Raw genomic sequence first — 27,498 nt, 5'->3', positions numbered from 1 at the left:
GTGTGAATTTCTTTTTCAATTGTTAGGGCGTTTGTGTTTTGTGCTTTTACCGTTGAGTGTTTGACTCCCTCGGTCGTTGCTCCGCTTAACAAGCTGCCCGAAGTTGTTACGCGCTTGAGGGTTAAAGCTAGCCCGCTAACCACGCTAAGCGTTAGCCACTACCAGCGCCGCCGCGTGTGTGAGCCCGACGTCTGGAAGGGCGGACGACTTCTCCCCACATTCACAAGATTGGCGAAACACAACCGTTTCACCAATTTCGAAACGCTCCCGGTCAACATGGGAGTCGACACGCACGAAGGCGGCGTGTAAAGAAGATCAAAAGCAACGCGGGTCTTAATGGGGGGAAAGTTGAGTTCAACTGTTAAGGTATGAAAACTCGCATTGCACAAGAGCAAACGTGCAAAAGTCCAGATTGTGACTTACTGAAATGGCTCTTCCTTACGAAATCTTAATTTCCAACGCCAGTCGCGTTTCATAAACTTGTCGATGTATCAATAACGTTGCGCAACTTCGGATGACAATATTTGCCGTGTGATGATTAACACCGCGCATGTTATGTTTGGGTTGATAATATTTCTGCGTTACATAAACGGCAATTGTAGGCCAGGTCCGAGGGTTAAGGCCCACATTACTGACTTGCCACATGCCTTTTTGCTTTTCTATTGAACAGGATTAACATCTTGGGATAAACGGAGGAAAGCTTTCAAGTCTCAGCCAGTGTTCAAGGGCATGCCAAATCCTCAGGTGAGCCATTTCTATCACACATAAGCCAAAGCTGCTCACTGATTTTTTTTTCTGCTGTGAAAATGCCCACTCTTCGAAAAAACAACTCCAAAGGTACAATTACGTCTATCATGTAATGTCACATTTGCATACATTTTATATTCATCGTAAATAACTATCCAAGCAAAATGGACATTTGGAAGAAACGGTGTGTAGGAATTGGCTATAGAGGCAGTAATGTTGAAGTGTGTTTTGCAAAAATAACTGTTAAATTCTTAAAAAACATTCTCAACAGTCAATTATTATGCTGTCTTTTGCATCTGATGGATGTACTGTACAGTGTTAATACATAATCAAAACAAGTAGGCATGGGCGTTGGGTTACATTTCATCGATGGACAATGGGGGAAAATGTTCTGAACAGTTTTCATACCAGTGTCTTAGCAAAAGAGAATATTGCGCTCACTTTTACTTCATTTGCTTGCAGACCCTGTAAATCCACAATTATATTCACCTAACCAAATTCCTAATCATCATTATGTCCACCCTTATCCACAACTGCACATTCTTTCATTTTAACCTTCATATTTTCAATTTGTTCATACTCCAACATCGCACTTACTTCATCAACGAGCACTGAGCCACTTTATTATCCTGTCAAAATGGCGAAATGACAAAAAAAAATGCCTTTGTCTAAATTTATTATCACCAGCCCCTCCATTCTTCCCCTACACCATCCATTAAGGCACAAATTGTGCCCATTACTCCCTTCCATTGATTGTGCTTTATTTCTCACAGTCTGTCTCTGTTTCTTCATATTCTGCACTTGTTTTTAGAATGCACAGTGTTGTTTTTATATCGGCTGCTTCATTTCCTAAGTGTGGAAAATTAATGACTGGCCTCTCCCTTTTCAACAATATAGCTGTCTCATTCAATACAGGCATATGTACCACTTTGAAATCATATGACAAGCCTGTATTAGTTTGAATGGAAGTACAGATGCTGTGTTTGTATCTTTCCTATATCGTTGTAACAAGTGGCCAACCACTTGCAATCCTTCAAAGTGAACTTACACAAAGGATCCTTTCCATGATTAAATGCAGTCGCATCATGTTGTTTATAGAGGTGTTTGTGTGGTGGGGATGGCACAGTCCATTAGGTAGCCATACAGGGAGATACCCTCTCCTTCCCTCTTTTCGTGGCCATAGTAATTACTGGCTTCCTCCTCACGTGTGACGTATAGAGTGAAAGAGGCCGTTGTACTTGGCCGTTGAGAGCCACTTGTATGTACATGCCACATATGTTCTGTTGCCTTTGTAACTAATGGAGTGGTAAGTTCACCCTGATGTCTGCACAGGTCCTCGGTTAACTCGGCTGAGGGTCTCTAGGCCAAACGCATCGCAAAGGTTATATTTGTTGGAGATGGCGAGCAACTCAAGCAGAAGGAGTACCTCTTGGAAGGGAGCATTTTAGAAGATGCCATCTTAAAACATTGAACCTGGACAGTGTAATGCAGTTTAATATTTCCATGATAAGATTTCAGTTTTTCAATTCATTAGCCTGATAGCATAATTGCCTTTCAGTTTCTTAAAGAAGAAGTTAAAATGTTCTCTACGATAATATGTTCTATGCGCTCCCGCTAGTCTAAACATGGCATTGTGATTATTTTTTTGTGCAATATGAATTAAGCAGCAAAATGCACTCGTTTGTTCGTTAGCTGAGCTCTTCGGCACCATGATGTCATTTTCAGTGGACAGCAGGTGGCAAAATGGCCGCCACCTGAGATGGATATAAAAGGGTGGATTTTACTGCCTAATTCATGTTCCACAAATGCAGTATTAATCAGAATATCCCTTTCCTTATAACCTTTCAGTTATAGTTGGACTTTGAGAAAAAAAAAAGTTTTTTCTTGTTTTCCAAAAAAAATGTTCAAACATGACATGGGCAACTATGCTATTAAGCAAACTATTTTTGTCGTTTTTCATAATTTTTTTCTTTGTCTTGAATATTCAATTTATGTTCAAACCACTTTGCCAGCATTCATAATCGTTGACATTTTTAGGGAGCTGTTTTGATGGTTATGTAAGATTGGCTTCAGCACATTTGTGATCCTTTCTCGCACACGTTTGTTGCCTGTCCAGTTCTGTCCAGTTAGCTCTCCTTGCATGACCGTGTTTGCTTGAGAATGCGTATTCCCTGTCAGATTCATCACAGACATAAACAGGACTCTCGCTGTGTGTGTGTGTGTGTGTGTGTGTGTTTTTGAGTGGGCTTCTCCCTGCCTTTCCCCCTCTCTAGAGTCCAGCAAAGGGGCCCAGCATAAGGGGCAGGCCGCCGTCACTACCTCTCTCTCACTTTGCTGGCCAGCAGCAGGGGCCTGGGTAGGGGAGCGATAGACCGTAGAGTTGGACACGGGACCCCCCTCACCCCCACCCAACCGCTTCCACCCCAGTTTAGCCCATCCTGTGTGGGGCACAGGTCACCTTGTCATGTGCTGTTACTGCTGTTGTAACATACTCCCTGTGATCGCAGGGAAAAAAAAAGAAAAAAGCACGAGATAGACCCGCAGAGGGGAGGGCGCATGAGAGAAGGAAGAGAAGGGACAGGACTGGACTAGTCGGCTCCACCAGTTTTTTTTTTTTGCCGCATTGCAAACTTCTTTATTGACGTTGTTCTTGTAGTTTGCTGCACTTGTTCTCCTTCATTCATGTGCTCTCCAAAGACATTCTAAGATGTAACGTTCATCATTTTAAATATCAGCTCTTGTTGCCCACGTCATCCCGCCCGCTCTTTTTTTTTTTTTAGAGGCGACTATGCTGTAACATGTGACTAAAAGCCCATATGTTTCCACCGTGGCCCTCTTCTGAGTGATCTGGGTCGTTCCAGATCCGATTTTTTTTTTTTATGTGTCTTCTGTACTCGCAGTGACCCGCCTGAGGTATGCGCTAAAACATTTCAACCTACGTTTTTGTCCCTTCTCTCTCCGCGACTTCCTCTCTTCTTTTTTCCTTTATTTTTTTTTCCAATTCACCCCATCCACAAGGACTTATTTGGGCTGCATGTAACACTTTTAGGACCATTTGTGGGATCGTTCACGTGATGTGGACACGGAGGATGCTCATTAGCCTGTCAGAGAGGGCCTCTTTTCTACAGCTTTACGTCCCACTTTCACTACTGTTTTAGGTCCGGATGAGATTCTGGCTTTGACTCATATGTGTTGGGATGTGGTCTCAAAGTTCATTGCTGACATTCTTGGGCTGTGATGCCAGAATTCTCTCGTTTTCATTTTTGAATTTACATCTTTACTCTCCCTCTTCCGCATGTCTTTGCAGTTAAAACAATTTCTGCTCAGGGTTGTTGACTCACTTTATCCACTTTGTTATACTGAGTCACTCGTGCTTCGGGTCCTTATTAGAGCTTCTGAATAGTAGTCAAATTTGTTAACTTTGATGGAAGTTAATCTTAACATCTGGGCAGTTCTCCAGCTGTGGCGTCATTGTCTGTGGGTGTTTGTGACAAGGCAACTGAGAAATCATTGGTCATCTTCCTGTGGTGGTGGTTGTGGAAAGTAAATGGCGAGGAGACGAGAGCGTAGCGGGCTTGCAAACTCGTACTGGCGTCCTGCAGTTGTGCATCTTTGCCATTACCCGTTTCGGAGTATCTCAAGGCTACACGCATGCATGCGCACACGCAGAGCAGAAAAAACCCAATTAAAAAACATTATTAGATAGTGATCATCGTGCAGTATCACACTGAAATGTTTCTTGAATTAGTAAAACTCTATACAATATATTTTACATAATATATTTTCAGTCACTACACTCCCGCATTAGCGCCTCCATTTTGAAGGGGGGGGGAGTAACTTGACTTGTTTATCTCTGTTGCCATGGTGACTCGACGTTGAGTTCAGATGAGCTGTTGAGCAACCAAATACTCTTGAGTTTTTGATGTCAGAGGAGGTCAACTCGGAGATTAAGTTGAGACGAACATCTTTTCTGTAATACCCACCTAATGTGTAATACCACCACTGGCATTCTCGTAATTGGGTACCGGTACTAATCGCTGTGGTGCAATACTTACATCAAGGGTTGGGAACACAGTCTGTGGGCTATATACGTCAGTTAGACCATTTAATTTGTACTGTATTGCCATGCAATTCCTAAAAACAAATAGAGCGTCAGGGTAACTGTTGTAAAGATCCCAAAACACACACATTTTTACAGTCTTGGAGAATACAAGGATTGTCTGGTCATAAGACTTAAAAGTTGGGCCTTGACAAAGGTAGAGCATACAGTTTATTTACTGTCGTGTTCTTTTTTGTTGAATTCACTGGCAGGTTACGCTCATGTCACACTGCTCTGATGTCACGCTATTTATGTAGCTGACACAGCTATCACCATACTGTCAAACACTGGAAGCACAAGCCAGATCAGTGACTACCCTTTCAAAGCCTACGGCAGTGAACGAAACTAAACTGTACTGCTTTGCGGGAACGTGGCTAATTAAAGCTTACTAAATACACCTCTATTTTCTAGTCATGAGTAAAGATAACTTTACCTTTACATGACTGAAAATGGAAGACTGTTGCACACTACGTGACACGAATCAGGTACTTTTGCCCCACTCATCAGTGGGATGTAACGATCATTTTTATTTTCCTTGACTCCCTCACTGACGGTGTTATCAATGCAATTTGAGTTTTAGGTAAGACATCTTGTTTCCACTCTGATGTTACTTCACAGAGCAAACAAGAGCACATAAGTAGCGATTCATTTTCTGAGAAATAAAGACTTAATGTTACTACAATTTGATTGTATTTAGAAAAACGTATTTAAAATGATTTAGATTTATTTTCTTTTTACATTTTAGTAATGCATCTACCAAGGGTTGAACTGACTAGTCAACTAGCCGATGCGTCGACTTTGCCACTCTGCAATGACGGTTATAGCTTGAGGTTGACTAATCGTCCTTCACGTGTTTTGGACACGGATGCTTCGCTGAAATCAACAGCTGGTGGGTTTGTGGAACAAACTATCAGCAAGGCCTCAAGCGTGTGCAAATATACTACTAAAAATGAGACTGTTAGTATAGTCACTTCCAATATATTATGCAAGTCTATCCTCATTTATATCACGAAAGCACAAGTGCTACGCACGCCGATTTGTAAAAGCATCCGCTAACGCACTTCAACTGTCTAAGCTAATTTGCTGCTTTGAAGGCAGAGGAAATTCTGACTCTACCAAAAAAAAAAAAAAAAAACCTAGCGTGACATCTTATATTTTCATGGGCTAACACCCGCACCCACCCACTAGATGTAAGCAGTTTGTGGTATACGTATTCGCCTCAGCGCTTTAGGAGGCATCTACATATTTGAGATGCAGCATTTATTAAGTCAAATGGACACACCCAATGAGTAATTTGGTCATGTTGAACACCATAAGAAGGGACAAGAACGCAAGTTGAGAAACGGCAATGATCTTGTCCTGAAAGGTTTCCATTTTTTTTGCCACCGTAGATGAATTTCCTTCATCTATAAGCTTAGGCCAGTTTACAAAATACACACACATCAATTTGCACATGCGCGGTGTTTAAAGTGCGTGCAAAAGTCCGGTTTGCTCTGAAATAGAACAAACGTGCTAAAATGTGACTCCACCAAGCAAAGTAAATCACTTTTTCCCCTTGATGCTTCCCAAGATGAGGAGCCAACAGGGATGAGACACTTTTATATTTAGCCTGTAATTCAAGTGTCCCATGAATGTGTATATTTAGCCCGCTTTTTAGATTTCTAAAACAGACATTTTTGTGTTGATGTCGTGTCTGGTCCATGTCTCTGTGCCAGCGCTTAATACTAGTCCTCCCTTTCTTGCTGCAGAAGGGTACGCTTGGGCTACGTGACCCAGAAAGTCACAAAGAGGTCACTCCCTCCCTCATTCGCTGGATCCGTGTGTACTTTCGTAGCTGCCATGGCTCCTGCGCCCCCTCCACCTCTCTCTTCTCTGGCCCGCTTCTGTCGTAAATCCCTCTCTCCTTCTGCAGCGCACTTACTACGCTTTGCTGTGGGTTGATGCCGTGCCTGCCTGACTGCAGCAAACGGCCATTCAGAGGGAAGGAGATGAGAAATGTCTGCTTGGCGAGGCACAATTGTGACCAATAGTAACACAGGCAGTGTTGAAACTACAGAATGTGAGGTTGTCAATGGCAACCCCGTGTGAGGATTGCACAAGGCAAAAGCAAGTGGGCTCATGCTAAACCTCTGCTTTAAACATGACTATAAATATTTGTCATTTCTCTTCAGCACACATCAGGACTGGGTATGTTTGCGCTGATTTGGTATATAATGGGTCACCTGAGGGTATGGAGCTATGAAATCAATCTTGTACTCTGACCAGTGTTTTGGGAAAGAGAGCTCATTAGGTAAACCGCAACTTTGAAGAGTCAAGACTATTTGACACAAACGCTGTACTGTACAGCAGCCATAAATGTTCAGCTGGTGTAAGATAACACCCACTTATACTTGTCATGTGGCTCTCCACTTCACATGATGTATAATTCTGTCTGTTTTATTGCGGTATTGCATGTTGTCTCCTGAAGTTCATAGTAAGCTTTAGGGAGCTCGTCATGTCAATATTGTGCCTGTGTTCTTTGTCATTTATTGTCGGAACTGCAAAGAGATGGCTTGAAAAGAGGGAAAAGAGATCTGAATTTACCTGCTGTTGGTAGAGCTAATGTAGTATGGATTGGTGCCAGTCGATTACAAGGGCGTTCCCCAACTGTCAAACTATTAAATCAGTAAGAAACCTCAAAACCATTAGACCTTTTTACCAACAGTACATTCCTTTTTTTTTTTTACATTGGGAGTCATTCTTGTCACAGTTAATTGGTTGTTAAGATCATAACACTTTTCGGTGTTAATTTAATCTCCTGTATTTATTTAAAATAAATGCTTCTTTCTTCCAGCACACTAGATAAACAATTCTTGCCTATCAAGATGTTGTTCTGCTGCAATGCACCAGTAAAACTATTTGCCACTTCACTGATTTATTTTTTTTGTAAAATCACCTATATACAAGCGACAAACAAATACACACATATGCCGGGGTTCCATGGAGATTTTTTTTTTTTTTGTTCGGAATGAAATCATACCGAATGAAGCTCACTGGTCACCCGTTTACATGTGATCTAGTCCGATCGGCCGTTGACTTGCTCCACCCTGTTAATCAGATCAGCCGTGTGACACGCGGAGATCGATGTAAACATCACGTGATCTATCAAGATGGAGTTCATTCATCTATTTGGCACAGTATTCGCGATTGTTTTAACACTTTTATTAGAGCAGCATCTTGATAAAAACAAGTTACCAGTACTTTAAAACAAGTTCTCGCGTCGCAGATGAGCTCTGGTAAGATGCTGCCATTTTAACCCATTAAGGACAGGAGCGCATAACCGCATTCCTACCACTAGAGCCGGGAGCGCTGTTGCGTCATTCTACCTTTAAAGCCGGGACAGCAGATACGTCTGTGTCTTTTTTTTTTAAAAATCCAATTCTCCGTCTCTTAGCCAATTTAATGCATCAGAATATACATGTGACAGTGTTGCGAGACCGCGGAGGATGTCGTGGAATTTTTTCGAGCCGTAGGTAGGCTAATGACGGACGCCGTCAATCGCCGGGAGCTCTGATAAGTAATGGCAGTGCTATATAGACGACGCGCACGACCAGTGGAACCAGCCGAACGTAATATGATATGGTTTGTAGACAATGACGATATTGACGTCTTTGGAACAGAATAGAGGATGGTAATTACCACTCGATTTTTTAAAAATTAAAATGGTGCTTCTCTTGCACTGACACGTTATTTTTACATCTTAGATTGAAACGGTTAGTAATAATAAATTCTTCCTGTGTGAAAGCCACATGTCTAAGCTCTTTAATTCTTTTGGAATTATGCTTCTGTCTGCTACAGGAGCTGAGATATTAATCATTTTGTAAGTGTTGAATTTCTGGGAGAACTTCAGGTTTTCAAGGGTAATTCCAAAGGCGACCTTAGGTTTTGGGGAGCTATTGAGACAGGCGCTTAATGAGTTAAAGTGCGGATACAGCGACGTAACTACGCATTTACGTCAAGACAGAGCATGCGCAGATCGGACGCAGCCTGGCTCTTCCGATTGAGCTGTTTAAAGGACGCTCGTTCGGATTGGCAAAAGGAATATACCGCCGCTGTGAATCTGAATGAAATTCCATTTGGATTCGGCCTTTTTATTCCGATTGGGGCGCACATATGGAGCGTTTTCATTCCGATTAGTCATTCGGATCCTTTCTAATCATTACGAAATACATAGCTCCATGTAAACACGGCTATAGACAGTACAGTATACAATGATATAATTCATTGAGTGACATGCTTGTACAAGCCAAGCAGCAGGTGAAAAAACACCATACCATACCTGGTAGCACACAAACAAATGGCTCTGCGAGCGCCTTGCTTATTCTTACTCCACAAGTGTGATTGATGCTGCCGATAGTCGGAAACACGATGCATATTATTCAAGAGCGATAAGTCAGCGGAAACCCATAGCTGCAAGCTGTTCGTTGCATTGCGTGCATGAAACTGGAATGAGTACAGATCTGGTCTAATAACCTGATGAATTATTTAGAGCCCCTCTCAATACGAGCACGCATTGAGTGTAATGGCCTGTCAAGGCTCAATGGAACCACACAGGGCGGATTTCACTCAATGGTCAATGATATTGGAATGTGAATGAGCGTGCCTGCTGGGAGTAGCTAGCTTGCACATTATTTTATTTAGAGAGATGAACTATTTCCATGTAGCATGAGAGTGTATTATTTGAAGCGTTGTATCCCTGTAGTGACGTAAAACACCTCATTTTACGTGAACATTTTTGGTCAATCAACATGGAGGGCACTACTTGTCTGCAACCAGCAGAGGGGCTGTTGGTTCAATCTTGAATATTTTGCCGTCTAAAAAAAACATCTAGATGATGTCAGTAGACGTACGTCCTTGAAGACATGAAGTGCGGCACAACGTTTCCCGGCAGCTTTATTCAGCTCCATAGTACATTGGCATTAAAACAATACTGTATATCTATAAACAATACATCCCCATTAACTCATTCACTGCCATTGACGTATTATTGTTTTTTTGACAGTGCAGCCATTCAATTTCAGGAATTTATTTCAATTTGTTTCAAATGTTAGGGTAAAAGAAGGTATGAAAATGCCTGGCAGTGAATTAGTTAAAGAATTTTTTCTAAAGAATATTTATTATACTATCTACCAATTGTGATAATTAAGTTAAATATTCATCCTTTGTCTCAGCAACTGCTGCGAACTATTATTTTATTTTTTTTAAACACAACTCTTGCTAGTAGTGCATTATTGAATTGATGGCCCAACTGCCAATCCTTAAATGGCCTTTGATCAATCTTGCTATAAGACTGTTATCTAGTTGTGGGTGTGTTGATCAAGTCTTACGTGACATGTATCCCACTGTGAAAAGATGACCTAAAATCTGCAACTTGGCCTTATTGTATGACTGCTTCTGTTGACCTTTGTTCTGAAAGCTGGCGAGTGAATGGGTGGTTGCGAGAAAAACACGCAAGTTTAGTGCAGTGCGTAAAATAAAAGTAGTACGCCACCTTGGCAATGTGATCTGAACAAAACTGAATTTGTTTCATTAAGCCCTCATGTCTGCTTTTCCCCTTCCTGTATAATTAGAAAGTCAGATTTGTGTTTCCTCTCCATTAACTGGCCTGAGCTCATGTTTTCAGGAGGCCAAACAGGCTTTTTCCATCAACAGTCGGTCAATAGTCTATTGTCATTGTAGTTCTGTTGGGTGTTTTTGCTCCTTCCCACGACAAATATTTTCTTGTGGCTCAGGCAATGTCAAGCTGTGCCTTTCTCACTCACCGCACCGTCTTTATTGTTGATATGCTTAAGCTTGTGATGCTGCGATACACAATAGCCACTTACCGCACAGGCTTGAGCCACGTGATGCCTGGAGCAGCAAGGCAGTGTCGACTTTGTGGTCATCTTACGCTTTTGTCGGCATGGGTGTGGCACAAGAAACTTCCAAATGTGTTCAGTTGATATTGACAAGTTGAAAGAACATTCGTCGATAAGGGAGCGATTGGTCCAAACAGTTTAATTATTCATGCAAGCGCTTCCCCCTCCTGCGGTTGATTTGTGACTTTGTTGGGGTTTGTCTGTAGTTTGATTACACTCCTTTCCCTTTACCCGCCGTTTCCTCCCGCCATCTGGCCCACTTTCACTCCGCAGAAGAAGCAAAGAAAACAGTAAGAAAAGCGCTTTGTGGAAAGGACAGTGCGTATTTGTTTATGAGGATGCTGGCCTCGTGGTGACATGCCTTTTTGTCCCCCTCACAAGGCTATTTACTGAAACAGATGCCCAAGTGCTGAGGGCAAACAAATATAGCACACATTTTTGGAGTTGAACAGGAATTTTCCCACTTGTTGCGTATTGCACTAAATCCTTGCCAATAGACATAAACACTCAGTTCACCCTACAAAGGACAAACTGGAAACTTAGGGGACGGTCTCCTTCTGGAAGGGACATTATCTGGCTTGCAGGGAGAAACGTGACAGGAATTTGTGTCTAGCTTATATTATGAAAACAGACAACAGAAACGATAATATCATATTATATATGTGTATGTGTGTGTATTTATATTTATGTATATATGTATCTTGTGTGCGTGTGTGAATAGACACATTTTACCAGATTAAGTCTGTAATTTCCTGATTTGTTAAAGGACTTCTGAGTATCTTGTGAAATTACGTCTTAGTTTCACAAACAAGAAAGTGAAAATAAAAGGAATATTCTGGCACATTAACACCATTGTCAATATGAGCAGTTTTCTGTTCAGTGTGCAAACATTTGTTTCTTGGAAATCATTTGATCATCAACTGCTGTTGTCTTTTCAAACTAATATTGAATGCGTCTATCTGATGAATAATACATGGGAGGTATCTGGAGATAAACTGGCTGCTGGTCTCACACTGTTCTGTTTATATTTTGTGAGGATTTCGACAGTCACAAAGTTCGACTTTTATTCTCGTAATATTTCCTCTGAGTTTTACTATTCCCCGTAGGCCGAGCCTTTGTGGCAAAAATAACAATATCCAGCATTTGGTTAAAACGTTCTTAATTGTATTGTTTTTTTGTGGCTCTTTTCACATTTTCCATCTGATCTCTCCCTCTGTGTTTAGTAATGGAGCCCACTGTTGTGAGTACATCCACCCTGGCCCCTGATGAGTTTGACAGGAATGTGCCTCGAATCTGCGGCGTGTGTGGCGACAAAGCCACTGGCTTTCACTTCAACGCCATGACCTGCGAGGGCTGCAAGGGGTTTTTCAGGTAGACCAATGGCCAGTGACGTTGCAAACATGCCGATGAGTTGATGTAAACGGAAGCACATGGTCCACATAGTTATGTACATGTGTGTGTGTGTTCGCTTTGTGCAACTGCTTTTACCAGCCTTCTGAAAAGCACAAATTGCTTCACATACGCATGAGTATGCATGCACAGGTCCTGCCGATGTAGCGCAACTTCCCACTCACATGTGCGCTCGCACACACACGATTCAGTTGCATAAGAACACGTTCAATACAGCATTGGTGTACACAGGGTGTACACACTAATACCAAGCAGCAGGTACAGCTTATTGCTATTAATATTCCTGGGCTGGCAAGTACGGTAAACACAATAAATCCTTTTTTATTATGGATATATTTTGGCCCAAGGGTTTCTTTGTCCTGGAAAAGGTAGCTTAAATGGATGTGTTAAACAGTCTGCTTCGTCTTTGCTCATCTGGCCTCTACCTGAACTTAATTGAACTGAGTCTGTGTTTCCGGTTGGGCTGAACAATTCATTGAACTCCAATCCACATCTGATGTAGTAGAATGCGATTTTCAAATAGCAAAGGCTTCCATTTTTTTCGGGGGTGGGGGGGTGGGGTGGGGAGTGGCTGAGGTTAGGCAGCAGTAGATTTCCCGTCACCCGTCCGTCCATTTTGTACCATTTTGAATTTGTCTGTCAAAAGGCAATGATTAATGTCAAATGTTCTCCTTGCCTTGTCTGTTCATTTCCAACATGTTTGGGCAAGCACATTATTTTTTAATATGCATCGTAATGTGCCGCTTACGTGAATTCCTGGAGCATTAAATAACATAGCATATATATATTTATATTTATGTCTGACAGCTGTAATAACAGACTAAAATTGTTTTGCTCCTTTTAGGCGCAGTATGAAGCGCAAGGCCTCCTTCACGTGTCCCTTTAACGGCAGTTGCACCATCACCAAGGACAACAGGCGCCACTGCCAGGCATGCCGGCTCAAACGCTGTGTGGACATTGGCATGATGAAAGAGTGTAAGTATGACCTAGATAGTTGCAAGGTATTGTGCTGAATTTTGCGCCATACTACCGTAAATGTTTACGCTGGCTATTGTGCTTTAGCGCTTTGCAGCATGGCCCCAGTTTGGATTAGGATGAAAAGGTTGTGTCATCCAATACTGTCAGTATTACAGTCTGGCCGACATTGAATTATGTGGATTAACTCTATAGTCATCAATAAAATCAAGACATCCACATATAAAAAAGATACAAGTGTCTGACAGAGCAGAGGTCCTCAAAAGGTGGGCGCCTTTCACGTCGCTGATATCAGATTATTTTTGACGAACGTTTGAAATTCAACCAGAAAGTTTGAATGATATTTACAGTTGTCATCCTGTTCATTGCAGTACTAAATGTATGCCAGATGCATGCATTCTAACTGTAATGTGATTCAACCAAATTGAAATGAAATGACTTGTTTACATCGAGTGCGTCGAGTGGGCGTGTGTGTGTCTGGGAGGTGGGTGGGGGTGAGGAGTAACACATGATGTTGTGCTTTTAGAACAAGAAAAGCTGGAAGAAAAAGATGATGAATGCTGTTGTAACACTAACGTGTTTTTTTATCTTAATTCTTTTTGTAGTTTAGTGAGAGAAGGTAGCCGTTTGAAGCCTTGTTTAATAGTGCTTCACTTTTAAATGTAACAAAGTTTACTTAACATGAAAAGAAGAAATCTGAAAAGTGCGAAAATCAACCCTAAATATTGTTGGAATACCAAAGAATTCTATCTTTTAAAAAATAATAATCCGGTGATTACGAAATATTGTTTACTATACTACTACTCTCCTTAGTATCAAAGTGGACTATAATGTGTTTGGGGGTCACGAGGTGGCTTTTACAAATATTACCTAATATTTGGACTAAGGTCAGGTATCGGTGGGTTTTTGCCCCCATTAGAGTGTTGACATGTTTGAACTAGTGAAGTCAGCTCGCATTGTAAAGTCTAATTATTGTCCAGCTGAAGTTCAAACACCTGCTGTTCCGTACAATCTGAGGCCTCTTCTTTCCCTTTGTTTTTGATGCAGAGTGTGCAAATAGAAGTAAATGGAACTTTGTGTCCTCATATCCGCACATTGTCACCAAAACACTTTTATCCCCAAACCGCCCAGTTGCAGCTAAGTTCATTAGCGGGGAGTTCCACAAGACTAGTGGTATGGATAATTGTGAGCGTGCATATGAAGAGGAACCTTAGGCCTGTACCTCTGTTATGTTGCGTTTCCAAAAACAGCAGCATGCTATTGACAGCCAGCTCGCTGACTCTGGCTCTCTCTGGCTCTCTGTGAGCTAATTCAGTGGCTGGAACAACAAGGAGCCCACAGAACAAAGACAATGTTCTCAGTTGTTCAGTGCAGCGGGGGTCTCCATGTGGACAGGTCCCCTCCCATTCTCTTCCTCCAGAGAACAACAACACCCTCGCCCAACGCTATATTGACATAGCTGTCATCACACTCCAAGCTACATTATGTAAAGATGCGATGATAACCTTCCTATAGATGAGTTAACTGTTTGAAAAGAAATAAATCTATATGTAGTAAAATGGATAAATAGATGATCAACTTTGTTTCTTTGCACTCGCCCCCCCCCCCGCCACAGTCATCTTGACAGACGAGGAAGTGCAGAGGAAGAAGGACCTCATTCAACGGCGAAAGGACGAGGAGGCCCAACGCGAAGCGGAGAGGGAGGCGCGGCGACCCCGGCTCACTGACGAACAGAGTCAAGTCATTACCACCCTGGTGGAGGCGCACCACAAAACCTTTGACGACTCCTACTCTGACTTCTGCCGCTTTCGGGTTTGTGTCACATTCTGCAATCCGACAACAAACGGGCAACGTTTTAGTAACAACACTGTCACCATGTAGCAAAGTAAATATAGGGGGTCCTGTTCACGACAGAGTTGCGTTCCCACGATGGCAGTGTAACCAGATATGACGAACACAGTTGTAAAATCAGTATTGCAGTACACTATTTGTATGAACAACAAAAATATGGCCCAAAACAGCGCAAGACTAAAGTAATTCATTGTGCGCCATTTGTCTTTTTCACCTCGTATGTTGGGACTGTGGTAAAAAAAAAAAAGGCCAAGTGATATTTCACAATTTTTCTGTAATATTCTGCCGTGCTCTTTGTCTCCATGTCTAGCCTCCTGTGCGCGAGGGCCCGGTGACACGTAGCGCCAGCAGAGCCGCTTCCCTCCACTCTCTGTCGGACGCCTCCTCCGATTCCTTCAGTCACTCCCCTGGTGAGCGGCTTGCTCTATGAAAACGTCCCCGCAGATCAACATTGGCTGCTGGGTGTAATAATTCAAATAGACCTTCCAGTACGGTTGCCTTTAGAAGCAAATGTTATGTTAAAAAGTTGCATAAATCAGAAGAACATGTGAGACGTGCGCTTATACAGTCATTACTGAATCTGTTTTCGAAAAGAGCAGTATTTATAATTGACTCAAGCCAGCTATTTTTCTTCTTATTTGATTGGCTTATGTAATTTATTTGTACTGCCTTACTGAGAATGCAGAGGAAATCCTTTGAAGGCCTCGTACCCTGCAGACGTTTGACGCCCGCTTATAAACACGAGTTCATTAATGCATCTGCCACTAATGCAGTGCACACAGCGATAGACACGGTCACATAGCCTCCGCGCAGCGCCAGCAAATGACTGAAAATAACCCCAGCGAGGTTGAAGGTCTTCACGTGTTCTCAACGCTGTCATCCAAGCTTTCATCTGCTTTCTGCTCGCAGTAACTCCAGTTCTGCTGTCCATAGTTCCATTCACTGAGTTTGTGTTCCCCCCCTTTTTGCTGCAGAATCAGTCGACACCAAAATGAACTTAAACAACTTGATGATGATGTATCAGGAGCAGGGCAGTAGCCCGGATTCCAGTGAAGAAGAAGCCTCCAGCTTCTCCATGCTGCCCCACCTGGCCGACCTTGTGTCCTACAGCATTCAGAAGGTTATTGGATTTGCCAAGATGATCCCGGGCTTCAGGTACATGTTCATTCCCTTGTCACATTGTCATGTTTCATTTGCTGTCTGCTAAACTAGAGGACAATATTAAAAAAAAAAAAAAAAAAAAAAAAAAGATAAATTCAAAGGTGGGGAGTACCGCGCTAACCTTTACCCCCGCTACTCTGTTTGTTAAGAAGTGCCATTTTATGCCGTTAAACTGAGCTTCATTCCGCCCACTACTCATATTTGTATGTATCTATTGTTGCTTGTGCGATCGATTTGTTTTGGTGTGTCAGAGAGACTTATGCCTCGGGTGCTGGCTCATCACTGTTTTGGCCATTTTACCTGCGAAACGGCATCGCATGATCACACACTAATCCTCCACAGCCCAGCCCACACAGAAGCAACGTTTTCAAAGTCACTCATTTATGTACGTAAAGCATGGCAGAAACAACAAAGGAATCAACGACATCCTCCTCTCAGCCAGAAGAGGCACAACATCCCCGGCCTTACATTCTTTAGTAACCTATTACTTAGGTTACAAAAAAGAACAGCTAATGATGCGCTGCCTTCCTAAGAATATCCACGTTTTCTCGCCAAATATTTATTTAGCCTTACTCATTCGTAATTACTAACTACTAAGTAATTCTTTTAAACATTTTTGGGCTACTCTACCCACAACTGGATACAATTACAGTGAAACCTCTAAAATCCAATCACCCAAAAGTGGTATAATGTTGAATTCAAGCACAGTTTCCTTCCTCAGAAGTAAAACCGTCATCAGCCATGACTTGTGAGACGTCACAGTGGGCATATACTGTAATAGATTATTTTAAAGAAAAGTAAGCTTTTCGTGGATGATGCTACCAAGGCACACAAGTATGCAGAGGTATTGCTAACTATAAAACCGAAAATGGACGTTAGAACTGATCTGGCTGTTGATTACTACCATATGAGCAATGCACTTAATGAAATGTCTGTATATCAGTTATATACACAAATACTTCTTATTTCATAAAAACAATTGTATTTTTATGTTGAACATAAAAGTATATAAACCATACTTATTGACAAAGCAGCTCGTAGTCTCTCTCACACACACACACACACACACACACACACACACAAACGCACACACACCCACCCAACAGCAAAAGTTTACTCGCCCACACAGACATCCCGTTCCCCCACCAATATTTGGCATCTTCAAAAGGATAAGTTATTTGACTTTTTTTTTTTGTTTGATTATTGAGGGATTTTTTAGACTAGGTTTTATACACAGAGACAGTTGTCAATGTTAAAACGTTACCCAAAACATTGCCTGTACAGGTAATACAGGTTTTATGATGGTAGAGGTTTATGCCTGGAAGTACTGTAATTGATTCACTTTACGTTATTTCCAACGGGGGGAAAAAGGTTTCAAGGTCTCCAATGAAAGTGACCTCAAGCGTGTATCTAAATTTGTTCAGTAATACATCACTAAGAAATGTTTTTTCTTTGTTTACTTCTAATAAAATGTCCTTCAAGCGGTCTCAAGAGGGTGGCAAAAATGCATGTCGTTGCTATCATGTAAAAACCTTTTTTTTTTCAATGTTCTTATTTTTATGTGAATGGTATTCCCACGTTACAGACCTTGCATTAACGTGAAAAATAAAAAAATAAAAAATTCCCAAATTGGACACAAGTGTTTTTCACAGGACAGCGACGATATGCAGTAAAGTTTACTGAGTTCTTGCCCCTCCTGCAAAAAAAAGTTTTTTTTTATAATCCAGCTGACTCACAAACGGGGAAAACTTGGAGCACTTAATTGAGGAAATGGAAAAAAATGTTCACATCCGAGTAATGGCCAATGCATTATAAAACTGCAATCGGATGACTGCTGTTGGCGTCACAATGGCACCACTTTCTATTTTAAGTTCACATTTTGGTCTGTGTAGCATTTTGTTGTTTTTGTTTTTGTTCCTTATTAACAAGTTGATAATCTCCACATTATGGAAACTCCTCCCCCTCCTAAAGTATGAAGTGATGTTTTTTTCCAAAGCAAGATTATGAAGTCACTTTTGCAATAAGTTCATTAAATGTGATCTCATTCTGTCATCATGTCATTCGGTGATTCAAGGACTGCAATATTTTTTATCATTGAAGATGTCCTTGCAAACATCATTTTGTCGCACATTACAAACACTGCTTGGTAGCAGGAAGAAATGTGTCACACTTTGGGGTCGCCCTAAAGTCGGGGCTAAAACGAGCCGAGGCCTTTAGTTCCTGAAAGTTGTCATTGCCACTGGCTGCAAGTGATTGATGCGGTTGGATTACCTACGGAATGTTTGTTCGCCTATACTTTTCTCTCTTAAGCCCGGACCTTGACTCAAGAGTCCAAGGATCTTCCTGGATCCACATTCTATTTCCATTCCTTAACACATTCAACTAACCGTGCGAGAGGCAGGGTTTTGTTGACGATTCTTGACACACACCTCATGAGTTATTATGCGAGTAAATACAGGTAGGTATTGGTCAGTTAGAAACACTGTGCACATGGATCATTAAAATAAAGTGTGATCATTGTATCCGTTTTTGTTGTCATTTAGAGTAGGAGGCAATTTGGCATACGCTAACATATTAGCATCTTCTCTTGCAGAGAGCTGACTGCAGAGGATCAAATCGCCTTGCTGAAGTCGAGCGCTATTGAGGTGATCATGCTGCGCTCAAATCAGAGCTTCAACCTGGAAGACATGTCCTGGAGCTGCGGTGCGCCCGACTTTAAATACCAGATCAGTGATGTCACCAAAGGTCAGTCTAAATGCTAGCACATGCACACTCCTCCACGCCACGCTGCCATTAGTTGTTTTTGCCCGATGGCCCATTATAGTAGATAATGGGACTGTCCCGAGAGCTTCAAAGAACCGCTGGCATTTACAGAACTTCCAGAGACATGCATTTTTGGATAGATTTAAAACAAAAACAAAAAAACGAAATGGCTGGATTGGCGATACTACGGGAGGAGCATGCAGGTATAGTACTGAAACAATATAATCCTGACTACATATAAACATGATTTTTTGTGCGGTCCAAATACTCCTCAGTACTTCGATACCACCGCAATATGATGTAGTCTAGTTTTAAACCACTGTAAACTATACTATACTAGTAAATACTATTGATACTGCTTGGCATCTCACCAGATGAACATCAGGTGAACATCATCAAAATATGCGACGTTACATCTGTTGTTTGTGCTGTAGCGGGCCACACTCTGGAGCTGCTGGAGCCGTTGGTTAAGTTCCAGGTGGGCCTCAAGAAGCTCAGCCTACACGAGGAGGAACATGTACTGCTGATGGCCATCTGCTTGCTTTCTCCAGGTAGTGTGTGCTGCTCGCTGATTGGAGGAGAGACACTGAACTTGGTTGCCTTACTTCATTTTTGTGTGACTTCCTGAGGCAAAAGAGTACCGGTAACTAAAAAAGTGAAATATAGTGGAGGGGATGTTTATTTAATCTTCTGAATTTGTAAGTCTGTATCATCTGAAATACATCTTGAATCGTCAATCTACATTTAATTGAGAGAGACATGGCTAAATAACAATGCACTGTACTGTAAACGTACTGTTTACTATTGTGCATTAGTGTTTCCAAAGTGGAATTGCCCTCAGTCTGGATCTCCATGACTATACTTTATACCAGCAAAACAAAGGCAAAAAAAAAAGTTCGAAATACACCGCACCCCGATGGACGAAAATCTTGCAGTGCCCACAAGATCCCCCTGCTCTCAAAGCACATGTCCAGACTTGCCTTAAGTTTGCAAGTGAACATCTTAATGACTCCGAGAAGTCTTGGAGAAAATGTGGTCAGAGGAAACCAAAGTTGAGCTGTTTGACATCAGTCCATTTGGAATCGTTTTGGGGCTGTTTTCCTGCAAATGGTACAGGACTTCACCATATTGAGGGTTCAATGAACAAAGTCACGTACTCTGCTTTCAAATGTTGGGTGAAAACTACTTCCCCTCAGCAAGAACACTGAAGTAGGCTGTAGATGTTTCTTCCAGCATGACAGTGACCAAAACATACTGCCAGGGAAACAAAGGAGTGGCTCAAGACCAAAGTAAGGTCATGGGAATGGCCAGTCTCCAGGCCTCAAAACCTGTGGAGGGACTTCAAGCTTGTAATTTGCGCGGAGCAACTAAAAAAAAATTGCAAACCAGCAAATTCAGCGGATGTATCAAATAAATATTCACCCCCATCCCCCCTGTATGATGATCCAAAACCTGAATGCAAGTCAAGGGTCTCACGTCTCGTATAACACATACATTATTTATTCAAGCAAGCATATACAGTATAACTAATTAGAAGACCCTCATTAAAATTGCAGCGAAATGCTCCCGCTGATACATGCATTCAACATGGCAGTTTCCATAAATAAAACCAGCCTCTGGAGCAAAACCCAATTTGTAACCATCGATAGGCGCAGCATCCGCAAATATTTCCAAACACCAACCCCTCCTTCGCCCCCGCAGACCGCCCAGGTGTGCAAGACCACGCCCGGATCGAAGCCCTCCAAGACCGCCTGTCAGAGACCCTGCAGGCCTACATCCAACTCAACCACCCCGGAGGAAGCCTGCTCTACGCCAAGATGATTCAGAAGCTGGCCGACCTGCGCAGCCTGAACGAGGAGCACTCCAAACAGTACCGCTCGCTCTCCTTCCAGCCCGAGCACAGCATGCAGCTCACCCCGCTGGTGTTGGAGGTGTTTGGCAGCGAGGTCTCCTAAAGGGGGAGACGGCGCCCATGTGGCTACAAAATGGAGGGAGGAAGCCGCCGCTGCTGCTGCTGCCGCCGCTGCTGCTGCTGATGATGATGATGATGATGATGATCTGGATGGACGTCAAAGTACGTGTGTCTCTTTAAAGAGTCTTTATGGAAAGCGAGCAGATGTTTAAATGACAGTAAACAAGGGAACTACATTCAGTACAACTTAAGCTAAGCATACTTCTGCCTCTTTTACAGTGTTTTTTTGTCTATTCAAATCAACGCTGCTTCAAATGCCTGGACATATTGTGTACGCACACAGTGCACAACAACAACAACAACAACCAACACACTCAGTTATTCATTTAGCCATTCCGTTGAGCTACCTCTTTTTTTACCGGGGTTGTTTTATATTTCTATCACCTCTGTGGATGCTTTAGATACAGTACGGATGACGTTTTATTGGATGAAACCAGTGCCTCTGCATGACTTTATAAGTTGTTATTTTAATGGTCATCTGCTTACCTCCAAGGCAGTGTATATTTATGTATGCCAACCTTTCATCTCTCACCAAAGGTATGGTCCTCTACCGTCTCGGAAAACCATCTTGCTGCTCTTTGGCATGCGGCCGCGCGACATGCTAATGATTTTATTTTTATTTTTTATTTTTTTTCTCTGACTAGCCTCACAGCCCATGAAGGAAAACGGTCAGTATTTCGGGTTAGATTGCAGAGTGTAGTCTGTCATTTAGCAGATTGGAGTTTGGTTTGCCTGGTTTTTGGAGGTGAGAATCAGCCACTAAATGTGTTAGCTACTTTTTTTTTTTTTTTTTTTTTGCTGCAGACTGTCAATCAAACCGAGCCAACATCATGGCTTGTTGCTCTTTATTTTGTTTTGCTATATAGTTTATTCCTTGTAAATAGCTAATTGCTACCGTGTGTATACTAAGCACTGTCGTATCACCATTTATTCAAGCCTATATACTATATATCACAGATTTTAAAGGGCTAAATGCCAACTCTAACTGGATTAGTGAATTAAGGCTCCAGTAAGAGACCTGACTTGTTAATATATAGCTGTATACAATACTTGGAGTTGGCATAGGGATGGATATAATTGCTCCAGGATTGTGTTTTGTTGTTTTTATGTCACTTCATCTTCCTAAAACAATTTCAACTATTCCTTCGTGGAATAGCCGGAGCTCAGTGGGCGTGGAGCATTGCAAGCCGCTCCACACCTCCGTACGGATCACACCCTTTCGTTTGTGACTGGGAAGTGAATTTTCTAGAATGTCTGGGAGCTAGGGTGGGGGTGTTGTTTGTGGTTGGTGGGCACCTCCTCCCGAAGGCCCTCCAGATGGCTCGTGTGTGTGCTGTTCAGTCCCCCTAGTGGCTGTATCGTCTAAAGACATGATAATGCAGTACATGACAGTCATACTGTATGCAATTTCCAGAGCTGAGCCATGTACTCACTGAACATAAAGTAAGTGGGAGTGCACGTTCTGCGGGTATTCATAACAGAATTTTGATTAAAGTTGTGAATTTGGAACTATTAAAAAAAAAAATGTGCTAACTGTAATAACATTAGAGAAGCCGGTTAAAAGCAGAGAAAAAATGACTAATTTTCAGACTGAAATGTTGAAAGGCTTATGGAATGCTAATAGGAATAAATGAGAATTTTGTGAAAATGTTTTATCATAAAAAGAATATTCCAATGTGATAAGAATAACATTGTATATTTTAAAGGAAATAAGTCAAAGTCGAAATATTACTAGAATGAAGACGTAATGTTTTAAAGAAATACCTCGTTTTACAAAAAGAAGTTCAGAATATTAGGATCCTCCCGGCCCCAGATTAAGTTTGTAATTTTAAAAGAAAAAAAAACAAATCTTTATGTATTTTGTCTTTTTTTGTTCCATGAGGACACTTACTGCAAATAAAAAATGACTTTGTACCAAGGTAAAGCAAATGTAATGAAGATTTAAATGTAAATGCAAGAGAATTCTAAATAGTATTTAAATTGATGTATAAAAAAATATGCAATATAGAATATTGCCGTTTTGAATTTTGTTGTGATCAACTGATTACTCTCACTTGTCTCTTGGAACGACTGACGAGTTTGACTATTAGTCACATTTGGTCAGTTGAGTATCTGACCAATTTCCAGTTGTTATCGTGCCATCGACCGTTCGCTCGACAAGTCCAACGTGACGTTCTGATGGCTTATGAACCCCTTAAAGGAGGAAGTACTTAGGAGGTCCGTCTATTATCTGGTGCTATGGTTAAATGACTCGAAACGAATGAAGCTGATCTGTCGGTTGGTTCATTGGTCGATAAGCTTTTGTCTCCCCGTTTGGTCACAGTTGTTGGTGCTCCTTTCCAAAGGTGAACGCTGCCTGTCGATAACCTCTGAAGATTCGTTCTGTATAATTACAGGAAGGTGTCCATGAGATGATCTGATGCATTTCAAGTTTAAAAAAAAAATTTTTTTTTTAGTATGTCACATGCACGTCTGAAATATCCGTCGACCGACACGTTCATTGGTCGGTCGGTCATATGAGCGCAGAACTCCCTTTCCTGTCAAGTGCGGACTATTTTCATGGGTGGCCGCTGCGTTGCGTTCAAGCTATTTCGCCGCTAATTTTTCACATCTGCGAAAGTAGTTTCTGAGATTGGCTATGCAGGCTTCCTGTGCCAGACTTTCTGACGCTTCCACTGACATCATCTCAGGGCGACCTTTTGGATCCATCGTGCTGCTCCTTGTTCCTCATCCGAGAGCATTGTCGCTTTAAACTGTGCAGCCCAAACTGACTCACCAGCAGGGACCATTCTCTTGTCACTGTGGCTTTAGGCTAACTTTCTACAATTGATAACTTGTGCCAATCCAACCACATTGGGGGATGTAGTATTAAATATTTCCCAGTTAATGTAATGATTTTGGTTGGTGAACTATCCAGTCCAGTATGCAAACGTTCACAGTATGCTCATGTCCACAAACGTGAGGATTGGGTGACTTTAGGCAGTACCACTCGTGTGCATCAAATGTCAGGACAGCTAATGGACATATGCTATGCTTTTTTTTTTTTTTTAAACTGAATACTGACCTTTTGAAGGTTTTCTACATTTTGTATGTAGCTCTGGTTCTGGTTTCCTTTTAAGATAGAAAAGCAGTGTTGATTTGTACAAAGGAGTATTAGGTCGACACGGAGGAAAAAAAAAAAAGAACTTTAAAAATAGCCGAAAGCGGAAATATTACAAGGTTAATTTGACCAAGAACCTGTGAGGAATAAAAATAAATTTTATGGCAACAACGTTTAACAAGAAGAACTTATTATAAGCGTAACAATTGTTAATTGTATCACCAATTGCAATTTCTGGAGAAAGTTTTATTTGTCTTAACATTACAACTTGCACATAAATTAAGGTTTTCTTGTGACGTTCTTGTTGATTTTCTTTTCCGTGCAAGTCTTAATACTTCTTTGTATGTATGTTTAATCCAAGTAGCGAATTTTGGGGGATGTGTAAGTGCCACAAGGGAGACTTCCCTCCACACGAGAACAGGGTCCGAGAGTTCTTCGGTGAGGATTTCTGAGCTGAACAGGAAAATTCTAGAGGACGAAAGTAACGTAGAAGTTGGTGTTCATTACTACGACACATTGTACATATCATAGATCCGCTCGTGTCGACATGAGGTTTTCCTGTTTGTTTGTTTTCACCATAAAAAGCTGCTTCGAACCTTTGTAACATTGTGGTGGTTGTTGGAAAACTGGACCTTGTAAATCCTACTGCAATGGAGGCCCACCGCAGATGACACGCGTCCGTTCTTAGTTGAGACCAGCGCTCGGCTCAACATTGGCGACGCCACATACCGTAATACCTGTAATATACACGTCATGGTACACTATCACCAGCAAGCTTTACAGTTCGTTTTGTTTTCTCTTTTGAAAGTTTGTTCATATGACCGTTGCCATTACAAATCCTGTCCATAAAGCAGGTATGATAACCGTCTGCCCGCCCACACGTTCTCTTTGAGTTTTCGTTCCCGCCTTTACGACAGGGATTGTAATGGAATCAACTTAATGTAGTTCTTAAGACGAAGAGTGTCCACAATGGATGTGCACCATAGGCAACCTAAAAAAAAAAAAAAAAAAAAAAAAAAAAAACCTACCTCTTGCTCAAAATGTATGCTTTAGCATTTGCTTCAGTTTTTACTTTTGTAATGTTTGTATTCATGTTGGTATTTATTGCTGTCTAATGAGTCATACTTCAATGATTACCTCAGAGATATCTCACAGTTTTGGGAGAGTCCAGCTAATGAAGTCGTTCATTTTTTTTTTTTTTTTCAGTTTGTTTGTCGGTGTACAGTTGTCTTCTCATACTAAGCATTGCCTTTTTTTTCACCCCTCAATGCACAAATACCAGGAGTGTTTTTATTCAATCTTGTGCCTGCACCAGCGGGGCTCATATTGGCTAGAAAGAGGTTACACTTCTCTCTCCAACATTGTCTTTGGCATGTATATTTAGAAAGTGGAATTAAAAAAAAAAGTCTACACACTTAATTAAAGAGACCAGATTTTTGTGAAAAGAGGGCGAGAATGGATCACTTTGTATATTTTTTTCATTAAACCATTAAAACCATATGGGAATTGTCACATGTAGGATGCAGCCTTGACTTGCCAGAAATCGCTGCAATCCTTTCAATGTTGCAGTTTTCTTCTCTGCTCTGGTCTGTACATTAATTTATCTAAATCACAGCGGTGCCATATTTTCTCTACTTGACAATAACTGTCTTCACTGTGTTCCAGAGTAAAGCTAAAGCTTTGGAAATACTTGTCAGGAAAATCTTACAAGAACAATATTTGAAATTCTAGCAGGTGTGCACTGACTGCTATTTCACAAAAGTTTGAATGTGATTAGTCAGTTCTGTACAGCTACACAGCTGCTTGCCCAGTTAAAACAATCCCACGAAAATGAATGAAACCCGCCTGACGTTGAAAGGCGCTACAAGAATTTCTGGCAAGTTCTGGCTTTGTCCATCATGTGTCAGCCATCTCCTACAGGCCATCATTCCACTTTGAAAGTGGAAAAGTTTTTTTTTTTTTTACATCACAAAAATGGCATTTTGATAGGGTGTGTAGACTTTTTAAAGCCACCGTAGAGTGTAAAGACAAACCTGGGCGAGGACTCTGTGGAGGTGATAAAATTTGTTAGGGAAGTAACGGAGGGACTCAAGAAGTTGATGGAGCAATGAGAGGTGTGGTAGCCCAAGTTGGTATTATATGCATAGTTTCAGATCTATGCCCCCCCCCCCCTTTCTTTCTCATCACATCTTCTGTCTGAGGTCTACACCTTTACCTGTGTCATTCCCGGCCCGTGTTTGGTCCGACGAGGGGAATTAGAAGAGGTGACATAGTACATGCAATGCTGCTTTCTTTCTTTCTTTCTTTTTTCTTTTCCTTTTTTTTTTTTTTTTTTTGATAATCGTCAAGCATCACCAAGTTAGCGACACTACATAATGCGGGCATGGTCCAAAGTGTCGTCCCCCGCATCCCCCACTGCCCCCCAATAGGAACGTAGTGGTACTCATTGGAGAGAGATCACTTTTCGTACTCATGTCAAACTGCTTCAGGTAAACACTGAATGAAATAAGATTTTTTTTTTTTTTTGTTAATATAAAGCGGAACATTGTTGCCATGGCGACTTGTACCCTGAGCTGTGTGCCATATGACCTTTATACTGCAGGGACACCACGTTCCCCAGCAACATGTGTGACTGGGAGAGAATCTGACTTATGACGTAGTACTTACGAATTTGGCATTGAATTCTACTCCTTTATTGTGGAGCCAAATTTTGCCAAATTCAATTAAAATACCTAAACCAACAAAAGCACTTAATGTAATCTTATATAATGCGCGCATACTGATTGAATCTATTTGCCACAAAAGGCCTAATGTATAGGTCACGCTTGGCTCTAGTTATCAGAAAGATTTAAATCACCTAAATTTTATTGTAACTGCAATTTTATCTTTTGTGTCTTTTTTTTTTTCCCTCAAAGAGCTCTTTTCTATTATAAATTGGTGTTTATGTAATATTATTTTGTCTGATGTTTTGCAAATCAAAAATAAACACTTGTACAGTGCATTGTGCTTCTGTGTGAAATCTTTGACGTACATACACTACACCATTGTTTCCTAACCTAATTTGAGCCAAAGCAAATATTTTACATTAGAAAAATCTCACGGGACGCCACCAAACAAATGTTACAAAATGTATTTGAGTTTACTGAAAATCACAATCTTGTCTCACTGTCGTCTAAAACTAAACCAAAACGCATGTTTGTTGGGAATCACCGCACTACACAATATAGCAAAAACAAAAATCAAGTGCACTTATTTGGATCCAGGCCTCACTCTCAAATAGTGTGTGGTCAAAAGAAGAATATATGGGAAATTGAGCCACAGTCACGCAGACCTCTGCTATGAAATCAACCGTGCACAGGTCCAGGGTGTACTCGGACTCAAGCTCCCCATAACCCACAATGGGCTAAGCCAGGGTTGGACAATGAGAGGGAGGGGAATTAGTTAAGAATTTTGTAATTCCCTTTTCCTATCAATTCTAATGGAATGAAAACCATGCAACTGATATTATAAATATCAACGCATC

At 41.4% G+C, this 27,498-nt stretch overlaps 1 protein-coding gene across 4 annotated transcripts in view; it reads left to right on the top strand.

Moving 5' to 3' along the window:
• LOC147142377 (vitamin D3 receptor B) overlaps positions 1-26,974 on the top strand; it is a 29,863-nt gene extending 2,889 nt beyond the window's left edge. For 3 of the 4 annotated variants that reach the window (XM_086040779.1, XM_086040776.1, XM_086040777.1), the window contains exons 2-10: positions 671-744; positions 11,967-12,114; positions 12,998-13,128; positions 14,744-14,940; positions 15,290-15,389; positions 15,954-16,134; positions 18,734-18,885; positions 19,338-19,454; positions 20,605-26,974. In XM_086040779.1, coding sequence (XP_085896905.1) covers positions 11,969-12,114; positions 12,998-13,128; positions 14,744-14,940; positions 15,290-15,389; positions 15,954-16,134; positions 18,734-18,885; positions 19,338-19,454; positions 20,605-20,858 — 1,278 coding nt within the window. In that variant the 5' untranslated portion in view covers positions 671-744; positions 11,967-11,968 and the 3' untranslated portion in view covers positions 20,859-26,974. Of the gene's footprint in view, positions 1-50; positions 367-670; positions 745-11,966; positions 12,115-12,997; positions 13,129-14,743; positions 14,941-15,289; positions 15,390-15,953; positions 16,135-18,733; positions 18,886-19,337; positions 19,455-20,604 lie in introns of those variants that run through there. The other variant, XM_086040778.1, reaches the window with a different exon arrangement.
• The last annotated feature ends 524 nt before the right edge of the window (positions 26,975-27,498 follow it).

Source organism: Filicampus tigris, chromosome 9 (genome assembly GCF_054856515.1).
Source record: "Filicampus tigris isolate MCC_2025a chromosome 9, RoL_Ftig_1.0, whole genome shotgun sequence".
Classification (NCBI taxonomy): domain Eukaryota; kingdom Metazoa; phylum Chordata; class Actinopteri; order Syngnathiformes; family Syngnathidae; genus Filicampus; species Filicampus tigris.
Note: the sequence above shows the minus strand (reverse complement) of the source record. Positions and strands in the feature narration are given on the sequence as shown.